The sequence below is a fragment of the Eschrichtius robustus genome, chromosome 4, assembly GCF_028021215.1.
Source record: "Eschrichtius robustus isolate mEscRob2 chromosome 4, mEscRob2.pri, whole genome shotgun sequence".
Classification (NCBI taxonomy): domain Eukaryota; kingdom Metazoa; phylum Chordata; class Mammalia; order Artiodactyla; family Eschrichtiidae; genus Eschrichtius; species Eschrichtius robustus.
The window spans coordinates 135,900,884-135,920,852 of record NC_090827.1 but is presented as its reverse complement, the minus strand read 5'-3'; the positions used below and the strand labels follow the sequence as shown (position 1 = coordinate 135,920,852).

Here is a 19,969-nt window from a genome sequence, read left to right as displayed (position 1 = left end):
GGTGTGCAAAGCTCTGGCAAACTGCTGAATTATCGCAGGCCTCAGTTCTGTTTCTCAAAAATAAAGGAAATGGACTGGCTCATCTCCAAGAAGTCTACTGGCTATGAAATTATCATTTTAAGTCAGATTTTTCTAGCTTAGAATTTTTTCATTTCTAGTTCTATTTTAAAATCCTTCCATATTACACACTGTGTTACAACTGCAATAACCCCTTATTGTCACATCATTTTGTTTTACGGCTTTCTTGTATATAATTCAGTTCCTTGCAAGAGTACTAGCAGATTTTAATGGCTCACAGACTCTGAATTTACTGGTGAGGGCAGAAGATCATCGAAGGTTAAAAAAAATTCTAAGAGACCTGGAAAATTACATATATAGATATGTATCTGTTAGAATAGCTTGTCTAAATACCAAAATCTTCATAACAAAACTCAAAACAAGCAAAAGTTTTCATATTACATTAATGTGAAGAATCATAGGCCTTTAGTATTAAGCTATGCGAAGCCAAATACCACATATAGGATATATTTTTTTGTAGCTAAAAAGGTGTTGGGTATTTAGGAGATATGGAAGGCTCACACTTTTTTGCTTTGGGAAGCCCAGATATAAGAGAATCGCCAAATGCTGAAACTTTTCAACAGCACAGTGTCTGTTTATGCAGATTTTGAGTTAGTGAACCAGATTAAGAAAAGGTAGGCAGCACAGCACAAAGTAGAGATAAGACCTACCTAGAAACATCTACAAGATAACAGAATTGAATAAGAGCCAGAAGGTTCAGGGGAGAGTCATGAGAATATAGCTCAAGCAGTATTTTAAGCATTTGAAAGTGAATTAAAGCCATAAAATGCTTCAGTGGGTCCTTACATATGACTGCAATTTATCACATCACACTAAACACCACACAGCCTTAAAACACTTGCACTGCTTTTCAAAGCAGGGGTCAATTTGAATGACCACAACCAATGTAGCAAAAACTTCTGGAATTTCAGCCGTGAGTTAAAAAATATTGGCACTTTTCCTTTTGGTAGGTCCTTTGAAAAATCTGCAAGCGATTAAATACATAATAATAAAATAAATATATGTATGGTAAATAAATATGAATTAATATTTACATATTAAAATAACAGGATGGTGATTAATTGATAACTAATTATCATCACTTTTCACTCATTAGATCATTCATTCATTCAATAAATGTTATCAAGCAAGTGCTATGTTACAGGTTCTGTTCGGAGTGTTTCTGGGAATTCAGTTTTGAACAAGACTTAGGAAGCTTACATGCTACTGGAAGGATGGCAGCTATTGATGGGGTAAACAAACTATACATACTCAGATACATTATATTTTATATGCGCATATAATTTCAGATAGTAACTAGTGTTAAGAAGAAATCACAACAAGCTAAAGTGATAGAGACACTGGAGAGATGGGAAGTGGGACCATAGATTGGTAGTCAGATAAGTCCTTTCTGAGAAGTTGACATTTTACCTAGAGGTAATGACAAAATGACCAAGACATGAATGGAAAACAAGTGCAAATGCAAAGGGCCAAGGGCAGGAAAAGGTTAGCATTTATAAAGGGGCCAGGTTACCTGGCACTGGCAATTTGCAATAAATGTTTAGCAACTGCTCTCCAGAAGCAAGTCACCTGATTCGTAAGTTTGCTGACTTCTGTGGTGTAAATACTCCTGCATTGGCCAATTTCAGCCAAACCAACATGAAGATACTGAACACTGAGTCGGGAGGTGACAATGGCCAATGGTGGCACATGATAAAGGCAGCCAGGAGTTGGTGACAGAAGGGGTCAGATAGGTGGACAGAGGTCAGGTCATTTAATGCCATGTGGTCAATGGTAAGAAATATAGTTTTTCTTCTTGGAAATCACTGAAGGGTTTTTAAGTAAGCAACAGGGCGTGACGATTTAAGTTATGGTTTTAAGGTTCATTAGTTGCTTGTTGGAGAAGGTACTGTGGGGAGAAAGGCAGTTAGGAAGCTCTCACATTAGCCCTGGCTTAGACTAAAGTGGTGGTAGTGGAAATGAAGAAAAGTGGATAAATTCAGGACATTTTTTGAGGCAGAGTCTACTTGTCAATGGACCTGTTGAATGTGGAGTACAGAGAAAGAGGAATGAAGAGTGATAACAAGGTTTGCCTTTAGCAACTGTGAAATCAGGGACAGAGAATAATTTACGGAGATTAGGGTGGACACAAGTCAACAAATTTTACTTGGCCTTACGAAGCTTAAGATGTCCAGCAAGTATGTTGACTAATATTAATAGCTAAAATAAGTCATTTCCGTATTTATTCCTGCCGATATGTTTTTCACATAAGAATTACTGTCTCCATTCTATAGACATGAACACAATGGTAACTTCTTCAAGGTCATGTACCTAGAAAGTGGCGGAGGTGGGATTTGAGCCTCTTTTTAACTATAAAGTTATGTATTTACCTTTAGGATATACTTCCATTTTGTAATTAATTCTTAGGATTAATTTTTGAAAGTATACTGCTCTGGGTTCCCTGATAATTCCCTGCTACTTACCATATTTAAAACATATTCTTTTATTTATTGCACTTATGAGAAAATGGTAAGGAAAACTTTTGTAAGGAAGGGTCCTTGGGAACAGAATGCCAAACCATGTTAAGGACATTAACAGCTTTAGGGCCAGCTCCCCTCTTAGAAGGAGCCACGGAGAGCTGGGCTCTCTGCAGGTCCTGCATGACTACACCTAGGTGAAGCCTCAACCTCCTAGGAGTTTCTACTTGGTACACATTTCTAGAAGAAGTAGCAATGAGTAATACAGACTGAAGGCAGAATGTCCATACTTTTCATTACACCAGTTAAACAAAATATCACCAAACAAAATATCATCTTTGAGTTGTAGTCATTAAGTTAATCTTTAGTAAGTAAATCCTATAGGAAAAAAATGAGGTAGAATTATTATACTCTGTCCTGGTATTGTTACTTAACATTGTAACAGTCAGTCCCACACACATAGGATAGTGTGGGTGCAGCTCATTTTAAGCAGTAGACAGGAGTAGTCAGAGAGTTTCCAGATGTCCTCCTCTATAGCCATGCAGTCAGTAAATAAAAATATGATGATAGTGGAATGCTAGTATTTTCTCCAAAAATATTCAAAGATTTAGAGATATGCTGATAAAAGTAAGCTGCTGCTTCAATCGCTGCCATATTGCCAAAGTTGACCCATCTTTGGGCTGCCATCGGGTAAGAATTTTAAAAGAGCAAAGCAAAAGTGATTTGTGAGCTAAGGAATAAAACTGTCAATTTTTTTTCCTTCTTTAGAGCACTGATATTTCCCTGGTTCTTAGAACACTGCAAATTTGAGAATAACATCGCATCTGGGACCTAAAAGCTGCCATATTTTTCTGAATTTTCTCATGTCATCTACCAATTTGACTTTTAAATCATAGCAGTGAATAAGTATTCTAAATCCTGTGTTAGAGACTTCATTCCTGGAGTATAGGATTAAACTGCAGATTCTGAAGCCCGATATCTGAAACTCTCACATTCTTCCATACTAGTGGATATCGATGATACCAAAAGTATACAAAGGAATTGACTATAAAATTATGGTCACATATGAGTTTTAATAATCTTAAAAGCATCTAGTCAACTTACTTCACAATTTCTGATTGCTTTACATGTGATCTGTATGAAATGACCTTCAGACACCTAATTGAATACTTACACTCCCGTGGCCTCATAGACACCAGTCCATTTCAAGGCAACCCCCAAAAAAGAATTCATAAAAATCTGTGCTTTGGGGCAAAATTCAAGCAATTCTCTAATTTCCAAGACTGCCAAAATACTGTGACCAAGGCACCAGTGTCCCTGAATCTCATTTATGTCTCCCACCATGCTAATTAGCCTAAATGACAAACTTCCAGATACTTTCATTTTACTGATGATATGAATTTTCACTCTCTATAACTAACTCTCCTATCTCAATATTGGGTAGAATATACACACACTTGGTCTTCACATGTTTCATTTAATGGCAACAGTCCTTCATAGAAATTAGAGTTGCACTTGCATTATTTGTCCTTATATTAAGAATTCTAGATCCCCAATTTTCCCCAGCATCAAGACTGATGGCATCAGGAATGCACACAGTTCAGCTCCCTGGAACCAGGACTTGGTTCTTGCGCAGTCTGCTCACTTAGACCAAGGCTCTATTGAACCTCCTACTTGCGAAAGTTCCTCCCAACAGGCTGACTCACCCATGAGCATTAGAAGAGAATAATTTTAACTCTATCATTTCAAGTTTTCTTTTTCTTTCTTCCTCCCTCCCTCCCTCCCTTCCTTCTTTCTTTTTCTTTCATTCTTTCTTTTTTTCCTAATGAAATGTCCCTTTTGTGCTGTCATATTGATGGAGAAACGGCATTACAAGTGGTGGTTAAGCTTGCTGGCTAGCCCACAAAGGCTTCCTTAACCATAATTTGGCTGAACTACAGTTTTTAAATGGTTAAGCACTCACTTACTAAGCAATATATTCTTTGGAAGTTTGAAAAAAACTCTGATACCACAATAAAAGTTTTTAATGTAATAATGTATAAAATGTAAAAATATGAACTGCAATTTTTAAAAATGCTTTTTAACACCAATTCACATATTTTCTAATAAGAATACTTATGTAGTAAAGAACAGGGCAAATATTTCTAAGAATTTTAAAATGTTTAAAGTGCATGGATCACAATTCTTTTTTGAATTATTATATACGTGATGTGGTAGGCATATTTAGCAATTTAACATATGTTGTATCAATTAAACCTTGTAATAAAATATTTTGTAATTACTATTATCCCCATGTTACTGAGAAAGATACTGAGATTGAGAGAGATGATACTTTTTGCCTGAATCATGGAGAAAATTATGACAGAACCAGAATTCAAATCAAGATCAATTCATATTCAAAGCTTTTATCATTATATTATATTATATAGAATAGTATTGGGTTTAATTTGCAAATAAAATAATTTTGAAAATGAATATATTTTTCAAAATTTACTTTACCTCCACACTAAAACCTTCATATACACTAAACTTGGAAATCAGATATGTTAGGGTCTGAATCCTGCTCTTCTACTTCTTGGAGGTGTAATCCTGGGCAAATTATTTAACCACTGTGAGCTGGGGTTTACTGTAAGTAGGGTGGAAATAAAAGCACCAAAGTCTTTGAAATAATAAAGAAAAGTAATGTATAGAAATGGGCTAATATCTGTAAAACCTGACAAACTGCAAGACTTAGATTGCCAAATGTCAAAAAAACAAGCATTCCCTTCCCCTTCACAATATCCCCCCTTGGCTTTGTAGGCACACAAAAAGATTTTTAAATTCTCAGAATGATTTGATTGAAAACAGGCACTCTTGTCTAGATGATTACATTCTTTCTCTACCATGGCTTTTGACTTTAGAGTGTTCCAAAGTACAAATCCTCTGATGGGGAACTTCTGTGGGTTGTGCCCTGCCACGCACTGCATTCTCACAATCACAATCTGCTCCTCACCCTGGGGTGACCTACTTGTGACACACCATCTTGTGCAACAAGTTTTATAGTGACTGATGCCTTAGCGACCAGATTCCTGGTTCTGGTTTCTCCTCCCCCACTTGACCTCCACAAAGGCTGTTATTGTGCATGCCTAGAATTGACTGCACACATCCAGGAACTGGAGAGGAGAGCTGAGACTAGGGTGTTTTCGCAATAAAACCTTGGTTCTAAATATCTGACCCTCTACCAGTTTCTACTCCATTTCATCCTCTCTTCCCTCCAGGTGACTCTTGAATACTGGATTGATTTGAGCAATGTGGCAGTGACTGCATTTTTCACATGAAAATGCTTACCTACTGACCAAGAAGCACTGCCTACACATATAATGAAACATGTTTCAGATCAACTTGTTTAAGTTTTATGTGGTTAGCACACTACATTCTGTTCATCATTCTCTGGGATTTTATAGTTTGCATGAAATGTAACATGGTCATTCACACCCATTAAAAAATATAGAGAATAGTTCTTTCTTTCATAAAATAATAGTCTCAGATGATTACACTTCCAAAAGCAAATGGCAAATAATATATAGACAGAGCCACCTTGATTAATAAGCAATGGCACTATCATTTGAATACTTAACATAAATTTATTATTACTCAATCTTAAAATCTTTTTTAATGAGAAGTGGTAACATGAAATTGTATACTTCGAAACTGGATATATATATAAAAAAAATTGATATATTATATTCATCAAAAACGTTTCAACCACAGTAAAAACAGCTCATTTGAAAATTCAGAATTGTTCTTCTATAGCAGGAGCCACATATTTACATGAATATACATATACAAAAAATGTCAGTCCTTTGAGGTTCAAACAAAATCTGCCTTGGCTTAAAACAATTTCAACAAAATTTTAAAATGTCAACATTACTAAATTCCTCAATACTTAAAATACTAAGTTGTGACAATTTTTATAAATGAGTGTTACATAAAGACAATGTTTCATAATTCCCTGATACTTTTGTAGATCAATGATTCATTCATTCATTCATTCATTCAAAGAATATTTAAGCAATACCTATTTTCTTCAAGGCATAATGGTTCTTTAACAAACTTTTAGTTGTTTCAGTTTTTAATTAGAAGTGATCAACACTAATGAATAGAGTCAATATATGCAAAATAATGTAGCAGTAAACAGTAATGTTCCTTTTTTAATAGATTGTATTTTATGCTACTTGCTATACAATTTTATGTAATGACTATTTCCAAACACTGAAAGCTAACGTATACTGCTTCTCTTTCTCTCCATGGTAGTCCATTACACTGCTATCTCAGTGAGAACCCGGGGCTCTCACTGCTCTTTTTGGAGCTCTGTGAGGCTTCATCAAATGCTTATTATGGGGCTTCCCTGGTGGCGCAGTGGTTGAGAATCTGCCTGCCAATGCAGGGGACACAGTTTCGATCCCTGGTCCGGAAAGATCCCACATGCCGCGGAGCAACTGGGCCCGTGAGCCACAACTACTGAGCCTGTGCGTCTGGAGCCTGTGCTCCACAACAAGAGAGGCCACGATAGTGAGAGGCCCGCGCACTGCGATGAAGAGTGGCCCCCGCTTGCCGCAACTAGAGAAAGCCCTCGCACAGAAACGAAGACCCAACATAGCAATCAATCAATCAATAAATCTTTAAAAAAAAAAAAAAAAAAAGCTTATTATGGCTACTTACAATTTTGCAGAACCTAAAGGACTAATGAAGTAAAACTCTGGACCCACTCTCTTATCTGCATGACCAGTTAGAACAATTTGGATGTTTTCAAAGCTAAAGTATTGGGTTGGCCAAAAAGTTCGTTTGGGTTTTGTTCTGCAAAAACCTAAAAGAATTTTTTGGCCAACCCAATATTTGCAATGCCCCGCAGATCAAGTGGTAGAGCATCAAGTCACCCCCAGAGGTACTGGGGCATCCTTCCAGGCAAGGACACATTTTGTTTTACAGGAATAGAGCTTTGCTTGTAATGTGCTTAAGCTCTTACAACTTACATATAAATTTCATAAAGTGATATATGTTCTATAAATGATGTAAATACAACTGGAGTTCCAAGCATTAGTAAATTTCAACAAATATTTAAATTAATGATAGACAAAAATACTTCCATTTATTTATATTATGAAGAAATTCTTCACAGTTGAACAAGATTATTACAGACTTACCTGAATCTGTAGCTGTGATCAACAAAACAAAATGCTCCTTTGTTTCACGGTCCAAACTCTGTGTCACTCGAAGTTCTCCACTAGATGAGAGAGTAAAAGCATTGTCTTCATTACCACCAAATATAACATATGAGAGTTTGCTGTTAGAACCTTGATCGTCATCTCTTGCCACGACCTATAGGAGAGAATAATACACACCATGAATGAGAGTAAAACCAACAAAATGTATATCATGAAATAAAGTGTATCATTAAAAATAATGAGGTAGAGCCATATGTCCCAATATTAAAAGGTTTCAAAGACATGTTTGTAAGTTTCAAGCAAAAAATTAAAATGGTACAGAGTACTATGCATTATTTGTGCAAAACTAGGCATAAAAGCCATACATTGCATTTTTGGAAGGCTTCACAAAAAATTTTAACAGCAGTTTCATCCAAGTAGTTGGATTTGTAAAGACGGAAGGGAGAACAACATTTGTAACAGTTTTCAAACTTTTACATCATTTTATTTTCTTACCATGTGCAGATATTACTGTTATAGTGAAACAAAATTCAAAAATACACAAATGCATAAATATGTGCAACATGAGTAAACACAAAAGAATATAACTGAAATGCAATATTTAATCTACAAGGAAATCAACAAGTCCTTAGGTATAATTTTCATAAAACTGTCCTTTTCAAGATTTGCTATACCTGCAAGTAAGCATTTTTGGATGAGAAAGAGGAAGAGAGTGGGGGAAGCATGTACATTATAATTAAATGAGAGTCTTATAATGAACACAATATTTGTTTTATTTAAATATACTGACCTGAAGAATTGTTCTGGGTAGTGTCCCCAAATTCTCAGGGACATTTACAGAATAGGGAGATAGCTCAAATATGGGAACAAAATCATTAATATCCTGTAGAACAACGCTGACAGTGGAGGTATCGGTTCTGGGGGTGCTGCCCCGATCTGTTGCCTGAACAGTTAAAAAGTAAGTAGGGGTCTTCTCTCTATCCAAGGGCTTAGCCACGGTGATTGCACCTGTGACTGAGTCGATCCGAAATTCCTGATTGGCATTACCATCAATAATGCCGTAGCGGACCTGTCCATTTGTACCTCCATCTCCATCTGCTGCGGATACTTGTATTATATCCGTTCCAGTAAGTGTATTTTCATCAATCTCCACTTTATACATGGCCTGTGCAAAAACAGGGTTATTATCGTTGATGTCAAGTACCATAACTACAACCTCTGTAGATGAAGAGAGAGATGGTTGACCTTTGTCTGTAGCCACCACTGTTAGAGTATAATTAGAAACCTCTTCTCGATCCAGTTCTCCAGTGAGTCTCACTTCTCCATCAATGGTCCCAATACTGAACTTGTTTCCCGAAGGGTTCAGTAGGGTGTACTCAATATAGCTATTTGGGCCACTGTCTGGGTCAGTTGCTTGCGCTTTGAAAACAATGGTATCAATAGGTGTGTTTTCTGGAATGTATGTCAATTTAGGGGAAAGAAATGTTGGTGGGTTATCATTTACATCCAACAAAATAATGGAGACTTGAGCAGTGCTTGTGAATCTGGAGGCTGGAAGCTGTGGCAGGTCGTGCACTTGAACGACCAGATTGTAGAAGGACTGACTTTCCCGATCCAAAGCTTTCTGGACTTTCAGTATCCCATTCTTGTCAACTGTAAACTGCCCAAGGCTATCACCAGAAGCAATGCTGTAAGCCAACTGGGAGTTGATGCCTGAAATGGAAGGGAAAAATTAAATTTTCTGAAATATGTGCTGATTGCAAACTAAACTGCACCAAAATTTTCATGATATGAAACTGCACATTTGATATATGATGCCTCCAAACACACCTTACAGATGATTTAGCCACAGTTAATTTTCTTTATAAGTAATACATAACCCATAATCCTTTTCTTGTCAACGTCTGATCTGAAAAGATGTTTACAATCTGGTGAACAAATGATCTATACACTGTGGGCTATTTACCATGGTGTTGAAATGCTAAATTACAAAAATAAAGAGGAAAAAAATATTCCAGAGAGCGGATATTTTTCTATGCATTTACTTATTTCTGTCACATAATTCCTGAGAGTTCAACATTAACAGTGCCACACTATACTACTAGCCAAACATTTATCACTTTAGTAATTTATTGAGGCCGACACCAATTTTCAGAGAAGGGTAATAAAATTTTCTGATGTATGGCATTAGTCATGGATGCTTTAAGTCTACTTTTACATTTCTTGTCAGAACCAATAAATACTTTTTAATTCCTATTAAGCATCTGGCTAATGGCCTTTGAGAAAATAATTCTCTTTCAAATTTTATTATGTATATGTACAGTGTTTTAAAAGTAATTTTTGAAAGAAATATTAGCAGTAAAAGTCTCCAAATATAAAGGTTCACACTATTTTGGGGCTATTTTTAGATAATATTTTATCTATTTTTCCCAGGAACATGTGTCAAGGACCTGCTGTATAGCACAGGGAACTCTGCTCAATATTATGTAACAACCTAAATGGGAAAAGAATTTGAAAACGAATAGATACATGTATATGTATAACTGAATCACTTTTCTGTACACCTGAAACTAACACAACATTGTTAATCAACTATAGTCCCATATAAAATAAAAAGTAAAAAATAATTATATAAAAATCCTCATTTCATAAAATGATTGCAGAGATTCTTCTAACAAAGATGATATGAAGAATGGATCAACCTATTAGTTTAGTAAATAATTTAAAGGTAAACAACAGATAAGCAGTGCAAACAGAAAGAAAAATCATATTTTCTGCCCCAGAATAGCATTTTCTTCACTGGTGCACAATGTCATGTGTACTTTTATATTTTATCATAAAGCTGTTGGGCAACCATAGGATAAGAATTTCTAAGAAACATATTGTATATCTAGATAATTCATCCTTAATAAAGATACTGTACTCTGGGATCTTCTGCTAGGGAAAGTCTGTTGAGTTACATAAACTGCTTACAAACAGCTCCTATATTTCTGAAGTTAATTTTAACTATTCAGGTGTCAGAAATGATGTCCACTCTTTGCCAAAAGTCTTCTAGAACAATTTGATCGCCTTTTTCCTCTTTTATTTCTTGAAAAATACTCTTTCTCAAGATTCTGCGAATATTTGAGTTTGCTTTCGCCTTTTCTTTAAACTCATTACAATCGTTATAAAGGTCAGTTTAGTTGAGTAGCAGGATTTTTTTTCTACCAGGTAAAGTCTGCTTGTTCTTTTTTTTTAAAAATGCTAGACTTACTGTTTTCTTGTGATTTAATAGTCTCTTATCTAATGTCTTTTGTCAATATGTTGATGCAGAGAAAAATATTTATGGAGATAACTTTCGGGAACTGGCTTATTCACAAAAATTTCTAGGATAAACAAGGATTGAGTAGATCTTTGAAAAGGTAGGATTTTTCTCCTCATTAAGAGTTGTGGCTTTTAATCTTTGTAGTTTATTTAAGACTATTCACAAGAGAACAAAGCAGAGGTTATAAAGTTCAAAATACTTAGGACTCTGAGGATCAGGAAAAATATGAATAAATAAAGCTAACGGAGGCCACAGCTCAATTCACCAGCAGGAGATAAAGAGAATTTTAAGATCTGGATAGAACAAGGTCAACAGCCTACTTCAACTCTTTGACTTAAAATTCCACAGGTTTGGGGGGAAGAACAGTTCTATCAACTGATGCAAAGAAAAAAAGTTTCATCAACTGGTGCAATATATGTATATATTACTTAGAAAGTAATTTGATTTTAAAGATATATACACCCATATATATTATATATATATATATTTAATATATTTTTAAATAGAATTACTCTCTAAGGAAATTTTTTGCATTTCCTATGGCTAACTCCATCAGTAAATATTTAATTCCTATTCTTTGAGGCACAAATTCATACACAATTATTATTGAGAAAAAAGTTATGAAGACATCTGGATAAAAATAATACCAACAAGCAGAGATATAGTTCCCTGTAAGCATATAAAACCTTTCATGCCCAAGACCAAAAGAAATTTAAAATACTTACAAAATTACAGATGGCTACAAAGTGATGGCCTAACATTTCTACATAAATCAACTGGAATGCAAGTAATTAAATCAAGGATCTGAACACCCTTGGTCCACTGTGTATGCTACTTCCTGGAGTAAACAATTAACTTGCAGAGGCAAAAAGAGAACATGATACCAAGATTTTATAGCCTTGTAAACAGCAGGACAGCCTCCTTTTTAGGGAAAACATTTAGTGGAGTAGGTGGATGGTGGAAGTAATAAATATTAAACTTTAGAATTATGAAAAAAGAAAAATTTGGTTTTATATTCAAATTTATAATGACAAATGTATCAGGTGATAACATTAAAAATGAACTGATGATAACAATCATTATCTTTGAAAAAATAAACATAGAAATACAACTAGTTTTGCACAAAATATTGCAGCATCATCTAAGAAACAGCTGTCATCTCAGGAACTGAGACCTTATGGTTGCAATTACAGGCCATGGAAGCCATCTATATGGACTTTACTGTAAGGAAAAGGACTTTTCATTCCTGTCAAGTCTAAGCGACTCTGGGCATGTGCTCTACATCTAGAAAATACATGTAGACATACTGAAACTCAAAATTCTCCCTGAACTTTTGTACTATCCTGAAAAATAGAGAGCTCAGGCCATTCTTCTCTCTCTGCTCCTTGCATCAAATATCCCAATCATGAATCACTAAATATATTATTTTAGCATTCTATAATTTATTCATATGTGTTGGGACTTGAATTTAGTGGGCTTTCATAGCACCAGATTTTTAAGCTTAGAAAAGTTCATATTTCTAACCATTTGTGTTCAATGTTCTGAAAGCAGTTTATTTACATGACTATTTCTTTCTTTCTGGCAGCTTTATTGTGTGTGTGTGGTTGTGTTAGGGTTTTTTTTTTTTTTTTGGTTGATTTTTATTTCAATCTTAAGAATAATTTAGTTCCAGGAAATATAGCATATAACTATAGGTATGTAGCTCTGCTATGAAATGTGTATATTTATTCACAATCCATAAATATTGTCTATTTCTATGATGAATTAGTATTTGTCAACTTTTCATACAGCTATAACACATGGAACTCTTGCAAATAGCATTCACTTTTATGAAGCAGTTCCAACAAGGTCATCAGGTCACTGGAATATGAAACCCATTTACAGGTCAAATGATCTGCATTGTGTACCAAGCATATATCAGTAAATTTATTCAGCAATAATTACAATTGCTTTATGACTCTACAACTCCCCAATATTTTGAAGAGTTTATGGATTTATTTCTAGGATAATGTAATAATTATCAAAGCCAGAATATTTCCATGAAACTTCCATTTTATAATACTTTGCCTCAATATAATACTTTCTTAACTGTATGCATCAAAGCCTTGAGATTAATACATGTGCTACTTATCTTGTGAACACATTAAAATATTTGCTTTATTTTTAGATATAAAATATTTGCTTTATTTTTAGAGAATTTAGATATAAGTAATAGAAAATGTTAAATTTATTTCCATATAAAATGTCTTCATTTAAGATGACAATATTCTCTCATCTGAAAACTCTTGATCAGAGATTAAAATGAATTTGCTAATTAGAAAAGTCTAAATAATATTGTTTGTAAAATATGTTGAGGACTATTTAGTATAACTGAGTTGGCAGTTTTAAACAAAGAAGGTTACCCTTGTACAGTCTTATCATGATCCTTGTAATTCAGAGAGATTAGAAACTGTGTCCTATATTTTAGGTCAAAGTACAGGAAATTACACTGATAAAAGTATTCTAAACTAAAACAATGGAAAAATGTAGCTTGAAACTTTTACCTAACACAATTAAAGGCAAAAAAAAAAATCCATAAAAAGTAACTTGAAGTCAATGGTTAACACATTTCTGTGCATATACTTGCATGGATTATTCCAGCAGCTTTCACAAAAAAAGTGTCTTATTTGCTATTTTCCCAGTTCCCTACAATCAAGGTGTGAGGATAAATGAAATTTACTTTAGAGCTGCACACAATCCTATGATACAATGGACTCTCTCTAATACATAATAAATAAGTCACAATGAAACCTGGCAGATAATTCTTCACTACAGAAAAGTTGGAACCAATAAAAAAAGTTCATATCCAGAGACCAGGTAAATTAAGTTTATATCAATAATAATAGAGAAATCAACATCCAAAATAAAGATTAACCTCAGTTGTGTATAAAGCCTAATGGTAGACAATTACAGAGCTGGGCTGATGTACATGAAATAGACTGAGCAATGTTCTTAGGCCAGGACTGGGTACATACTAAGGACAGGTGGCCCATCATATTTGCTGGTTGGTTCCCCATCCACAGATTCAACCACCATGGATCAAAAATATTTGGGAAAGAAAGAGTCCAAAAATTTCCAAAAAGCAAAACTTGAATTTTCCATGCACTGGCAACTATTTACATAGCATTTATATTGTATTAGGTATTATAACTAATCTAGTGATCTATATGGGAGGATGTGCATAGATTATATGCAAATACTACACCATTTTACATAAAGGATTTGAGCATCTTGGATCTTGGTACCAGTAGGGGTCCTGGAACCAATCCCCTGCAGATACCAAGGGACGACCTGTATTTGACAATTGTCGGTTATTGTTATTAATATTATTAGCAATTTCTAGAACTAACATTATAGGCACTTCTATTTTAGGTATATTTATGTGTCCAATATTAACTGTGCTTAAATAAGAGGGGAAAACTTCAAAATGTACTTAATGAATTCTAAAGAAAGCATTTTCATGTATTAAAATACCGTGCTCTTTGCCTCTCATATCTTTCTAAGTGGCAATTCTGGACACTCCTGAAAGGAAACTAAGTATAGAGCAGAATGTTGAGATAGAATGGTACTCTGAGATTACATAAATCATTTAAGTCAGCAAGAACCAGGAAATTCTAAATTAAGGTTGATATGCCTATGTCACGAGGCATATCCTTGGGCTAGAGACCCATTTCCTCTTAAAATAATGTCCCTTGTTTTCTCAACTGATTGAACGTTTGGCTGCATCCAGTGGAAAGGAAAACAAGGTATTAACTTTCCAAACAGTTTAGTTAAAGACTGATAATCTATACAATGTTATCTCTGAGCCTATATTATCTGATATTTGTATATACAAGTTAGTCTTAGAAGAAAGACCAAGGGAGTCCTATTTTAAAATAAAGTTTTTCAAATAAATAAATAAAAATCAAGCAAAAATCAAACATCGTAAAGTCTAGAGTTAATGTAAAATCCCAACTGGATTATATAGCATAAATTAAAGAGATCTGAACCTGTCCTTTGAGACAAAGCATGAAAGCTTGCTAAAATACTCTGAGGAGTTTTCAGTCAGAAATATAAAACTAATCATGCATTCTTAAGTATTTTTTGAGACTTTGGTTTTCCTTTTGCATCCATATTTTATCCTTTTCATGTTAAAAGAATATATGTAAGCAAGTAGTTATTTATCTGACATAAACCTACCAAAAAGCTGTTTTATGACTTCTACATTGCTAACCTGCAAAAGTGTCATACAGTTAGGGAGAAAAAAAGAAAGATAAAGTTTAAAAAGCTTATAAGATGATAACAATGCATGCTGTGTAACTGTTATAAATAAGAAATTAACTAATAAAATACTTAATCTTTTCATCCTCTATAGTTAAATTATAATCTATTCCTCAACTTTGGACCTATACTTACAAAATGCAATTTTGTGACAGCTGCACCCAGTAAAGAAATACGAGATAAAGCTGATGATATTTTTAAATAAAGTTTAAGTATATAAAATAAAGTACATACCATCATCTGCGTCAGTAACATTAAACACAAGAACAGTAGATCCTAGAGGTAGATTCTCCATTAAAGATGTGCTGTATGAATCCAAGCTGAAAATGGGTGGGTTATCATTTACATCTAGTATATTGAAATAAACCCTAATGGTAGTAAATTGTCCCCCACCATCTTCAGCTCGAACAGTGAGAATATAATATTGCTGTGCTTCATAATCTAATATTCGAGTCAAATTAAAGACTCCAGTAACTGGATTCAGGAAAAATGTGCCATCTTCATCGTCTTCATTTACAATATATGTAATTTCTCCATTCACACCAGAGTCATCATCTGTAGCTAAAATAGCTGCTACCAAAGAACCTATCAGAAAAATAAGAGTCTAAAATTAATGGGACAGGGTATTGCTAAGAGAATACTTATGATATCAAAAACTTTATTTCTACAGTAAAGTATCTTAACTAGAGAATTACTATGAAAATATAATGAACACAACATTCTGTAGATTTCTACATTAACACCGATACCAACATTCCCAAATAGTATCAAAATGTATAGCATATTAGATATCCAGTAGATCTTATGTTGCAATGTAAATGTTCTGGGGAATGAACACTACTTCGGACATTATTTTTCTACCTGGCACTACCAAATCATAAACATATTGATGAATTCAATGAGCATATATTGGGGCCCATTTCTAGTGTCAGGAACTGGGGATTCCAAGGAATAACACAAACTTCTGCTGAGGGGATACCACTTGACAGCTCATATGACCGAGACAGGCTGGGACCTGGGGCCCTTTGCTGCAGTGCTGCAGTGCTTACACCTGCACACACCTCTCCTCAAGCAAAACAAATACAGAGAAACTATATGGGACTAAAAATAACTGTGTGCATGCCCAGTTGGGACAAATTCTGGACCAAGAGATAAAAAGAAGACCAAAAAAACCAACTGCCACTTCTGAAGAGCCAGGAACAAAAACTGGGTGTTGGGAGCAAAAGCAGGGTACTGTGCATGCCCCCTGCACTCAGCACCACAAACGGGTGGGCAGAACACCTAAGCCACCCCTCTGGCCCGACCCCTGGGCACACCCCTACCCTGACCCCACATAAGGAACCAGCTTGCCCCCCCTCAGGGAGCGAGCAAGGGAACCTGTTACTTGTTTTTGCTCCTTCCTGCGGGGGCAGGGGCCCCAATAAAGCCTTGCCTGAATTTCTTGTCTGGCCTCTAGTCAATTTCTATTGCCTGGGGAAGGCCATGAACCCTGGTCAGTATCATGACCATTGCTAGAATTAAGGCGAGAAAGAAATGTAATGGGAATTACATGAAGGACATGCATAACTCATCTTGGGGACTAGTGAAAAGTAGGCTTCTATAAATGTTTCAGTCCTCTGTCAAATGAGTTTCTAAAACATATGCCTTATTCCAAACTCACTCCAAATGTAATTCAGAATACAATTTCAGTTTTAGATAAGAATTTCCAATAGTGGGAAGGAAGCATACCCACACCAATTACATGGATTTTGGGTACTCAAACTCAACAGTCACAGCATAATATGTTCAAAAAGACAAGGTGGGAATTCAGGATTCCTATTCTACTAACATTTATTGAGCATCTGCTAATCCTCAAACCCCATGTTAGCAAACTCATATATGTTTTACCCTAACTCTAACAGGAATGATTGTTTCCATATACAGAAGAAGGAACTGAAGCTAAGAGAAATGAATACACTGCCCTGGTTCACACAGCTAGTAAGTATTAGAACCAGTAATGAAAGGTTTTCATGTGCTTTTCTTTGCTCTTTCTATGCACAGCAACATAATCATATCAGACTTTTTTTTTTTAATCTTTATTGGAATATAATTGCTTTACAATGGTGTGTTAGTTTCTGCTTTATAACAAAGTGAACATCAGACATTTTTAAAGTGGAAAAATGCTATCAAAACTATGGTTGCCAGAAAAACCCACAATGCATGTCACAAATACTTTCAGAAACAGAAATATCTGTAATTAGTAATCAGATGATTGGCTAACTTCATTTGCTCTCAAAAGTCTAGAAATTTGTTTGTGAATTGTAGTGAAGATGGTTAATTAAAATATTTCAAAATCCAGCATTTATACCTAGTAGCATATGGTAAAAACTAGTCACAATTTAAGAGTAGCCAAAACATAGTCCATAATTATAGTCAAAGGTGATCCTTGCCAATACACTTACGGGCGTGCCACCTACCTGGGGTAGTGTCTTCTGGGATGTCAAAAGAGTACACAGGCCTGGAGAACTTGGGTGTGTGGTCGTTCACATCGCTGACAGTGATATTTATTCTCATATCTGAGGACTGAAGACCATCATCTGCACGAACCAGCAAGGAATATTTGGAACGGCGTTCCCTGTCCAACCTCTTGGTAGCTATCAGATCTCCAGATTCAGGGTCAATTCGGAAACTGTCATCGGCTCCACTAATGATTGTGTATGTGACAAGAGCATTTGCACCCTAGGAAAAAAAGATGAGTATCTGAACTGCTAGAAATAGAACAGTAAGAGTACCACTCCTTGTGCTGACTATGTATTTGACAAAGTGAAGCTTTGGGGCTTAATTTCACATGATACTGTAAGATTTCAAAAGGTAACAAGCCAGAGTAGTATATTACATAGTCTTTCACCATTCACTCCATTAAATAACAACAAATCTCAGCCTTCAGTATTTATATGTATATTTCAGTGTTTATATAACACAATGAATCTCAACCTTCAGTATTTATATATACCATTCACTCCATTAAATAACACAACAAATCTCAACCTTCAGTATTTATGTTTTTTAATTCTTAAAATATACTCATGGAAAATACGAATGATGCTAATACTATTAACCACATAACCAGAGGTTTGCTAAAGGCTTGCTCTGTGCCAGGCCTAGTGACAGCACTAAGTATGCATTATCTCGCTTCAATTCACAGCTCCGTGACATACTATTTCTCAAATGAAGACACGGGGTTCCAAGATGCTAGTTAACTTATGCAGAGTCACGCTGTAAGTGTGAGCGTGGATTTCAAACCCTAGTCTGCCTGACTCTGAGCTCATGAAAAGGTAATTAAACAAATCGAGCACTAAATGGAGGCTTGCAATAAGCAGTGTAAGAACCAAAGACAGGGATTATTTTGACCAATTTGGTAGTGTGGAGAGTTTAAATCTAAAATAAAAGAAGAAAAATCAAGCTAAAGTATTAGATTATGGGTATATGTTGGAGAATCTCAGTTGTAACACACATTGAATTGTATGGCCAAGAAACCACTAATCTTGTTTTAATTGAAAACAATCTTTTAAGGCTCTCGATAGTGTAGGACGGACTAGAATGAGGAGAGGCCAGAGAAGGGAGACAGTGAGTAAGGTTTGGTCCCAAGAGACTGGGGCTTTATTTCCTCAAGATGAAACTCTATACAATCTGTATTATTTTCTGGTTCCAAGTCCCTGTTCTGTAATATGAAAGCAGGGATCCATTCTTGTTTTCTCTCAGATCTTAGAGCTGTAGCACTCAAAATCTGAGGTATGAACTAGGAATCTGGCAGAAGGAATGGAAAAGTTGAGAAAAATAGAACATTTATTAAGTGTTTATTAAGTGCTAAGCACTGCTCTGAGCACATCACTTCATGGGCACTAACTGTTTAGGTACTTAAAGGTAATCCAGTTGGGTACGTACTATTATTACCCCAATTTTGAAGATAAAGAAACTGAGACAAAGAAATATGAACCCTGGCTATCTTGCTCTAGAAATGAGACTCTCAATTATTATGTACCAAACATAATACACAGGACAAATTAGTAAGATCTGATAGGTTACTGGATATAGAAGTAACAGTAACAATATCTCTCATTTGTTCAACATTCCCCTATATTCTCATTTCTTTCTTTATTTTTTAATTGCAGGTGATTTACAATGTTGTGTTAGTTTCAGGTGTACAGTAAAGTGAATCAGTTATATATATATATATCTCCACTCTTTTTTTAGATTATTTTCTCATATAGGCCATTGCAGAATATTGAGTAGAGTTCCCTGTGCTATACAGTAGGTTCTTATTAGTTATCTATTTTATGTATAGTAATGTGTATATGTCAATCCCAAACTCCCAGTTTATCCCTCCCCCCTGCCCTTATCCCCTGGTAACCATAAGTTTGTTTTCTACATCTGTGACTCTACTTCGGTATTGTAAGTAAATTCATTTGTACCCTTTCTTTAATTTCCAAATATAAAAAATATCATATGATATTTGTTTTTCTGTGTCTGACTTACTTCACTCAGTCTCATTTCTTTCTTTTAACAACTCTAGGCAATGGGTGTAAAAGTGAAACAGAAGGAAAAAACTTTAATTGCAAATTACTTTGGCTGTGAATTAGGAGAATACT

The 19,969-nt window shown here is 35.1% G+C and overlaps 1 protein-coding gene across 1 annotated transcript in view; it reads right to left on the bottom strand.

Moving 5' to 3' along the window:
- FAT4 (FAT atypical cadherin 4) overlaps nucleotides 1–19,969 on the bottom strand; it is a 184,216-nt gene that overhangs the window by 68,825 nt on the left and 95,422 nt on the right. The window contains exons 3-6 of the mRNA XM_068543414.1: nucleotides 17,798–18,059; nucleotides 15,576–15,926; nucleotides 8,529–9,451; nucleotides 7,718–7,892 (exon numbers count right to left, since the gene is read on the bottom strand). Of these exons, the coding sequence (XP_068399515.1) occupies nucleotides 7,718–7,892; nucleotides 8,529–9,451; nucleotides 15,576–15,926; nucleotides 17,798–18,059 (1,711 nt within the window). The remainder of the gene's footprint in view (nucleotides 1–7,717; nucleotides 7,893–8,528; nucleotides 9,452–15,575; nucleotides 15,927–17,797; nucleotides 18,060–19,969) is intronic.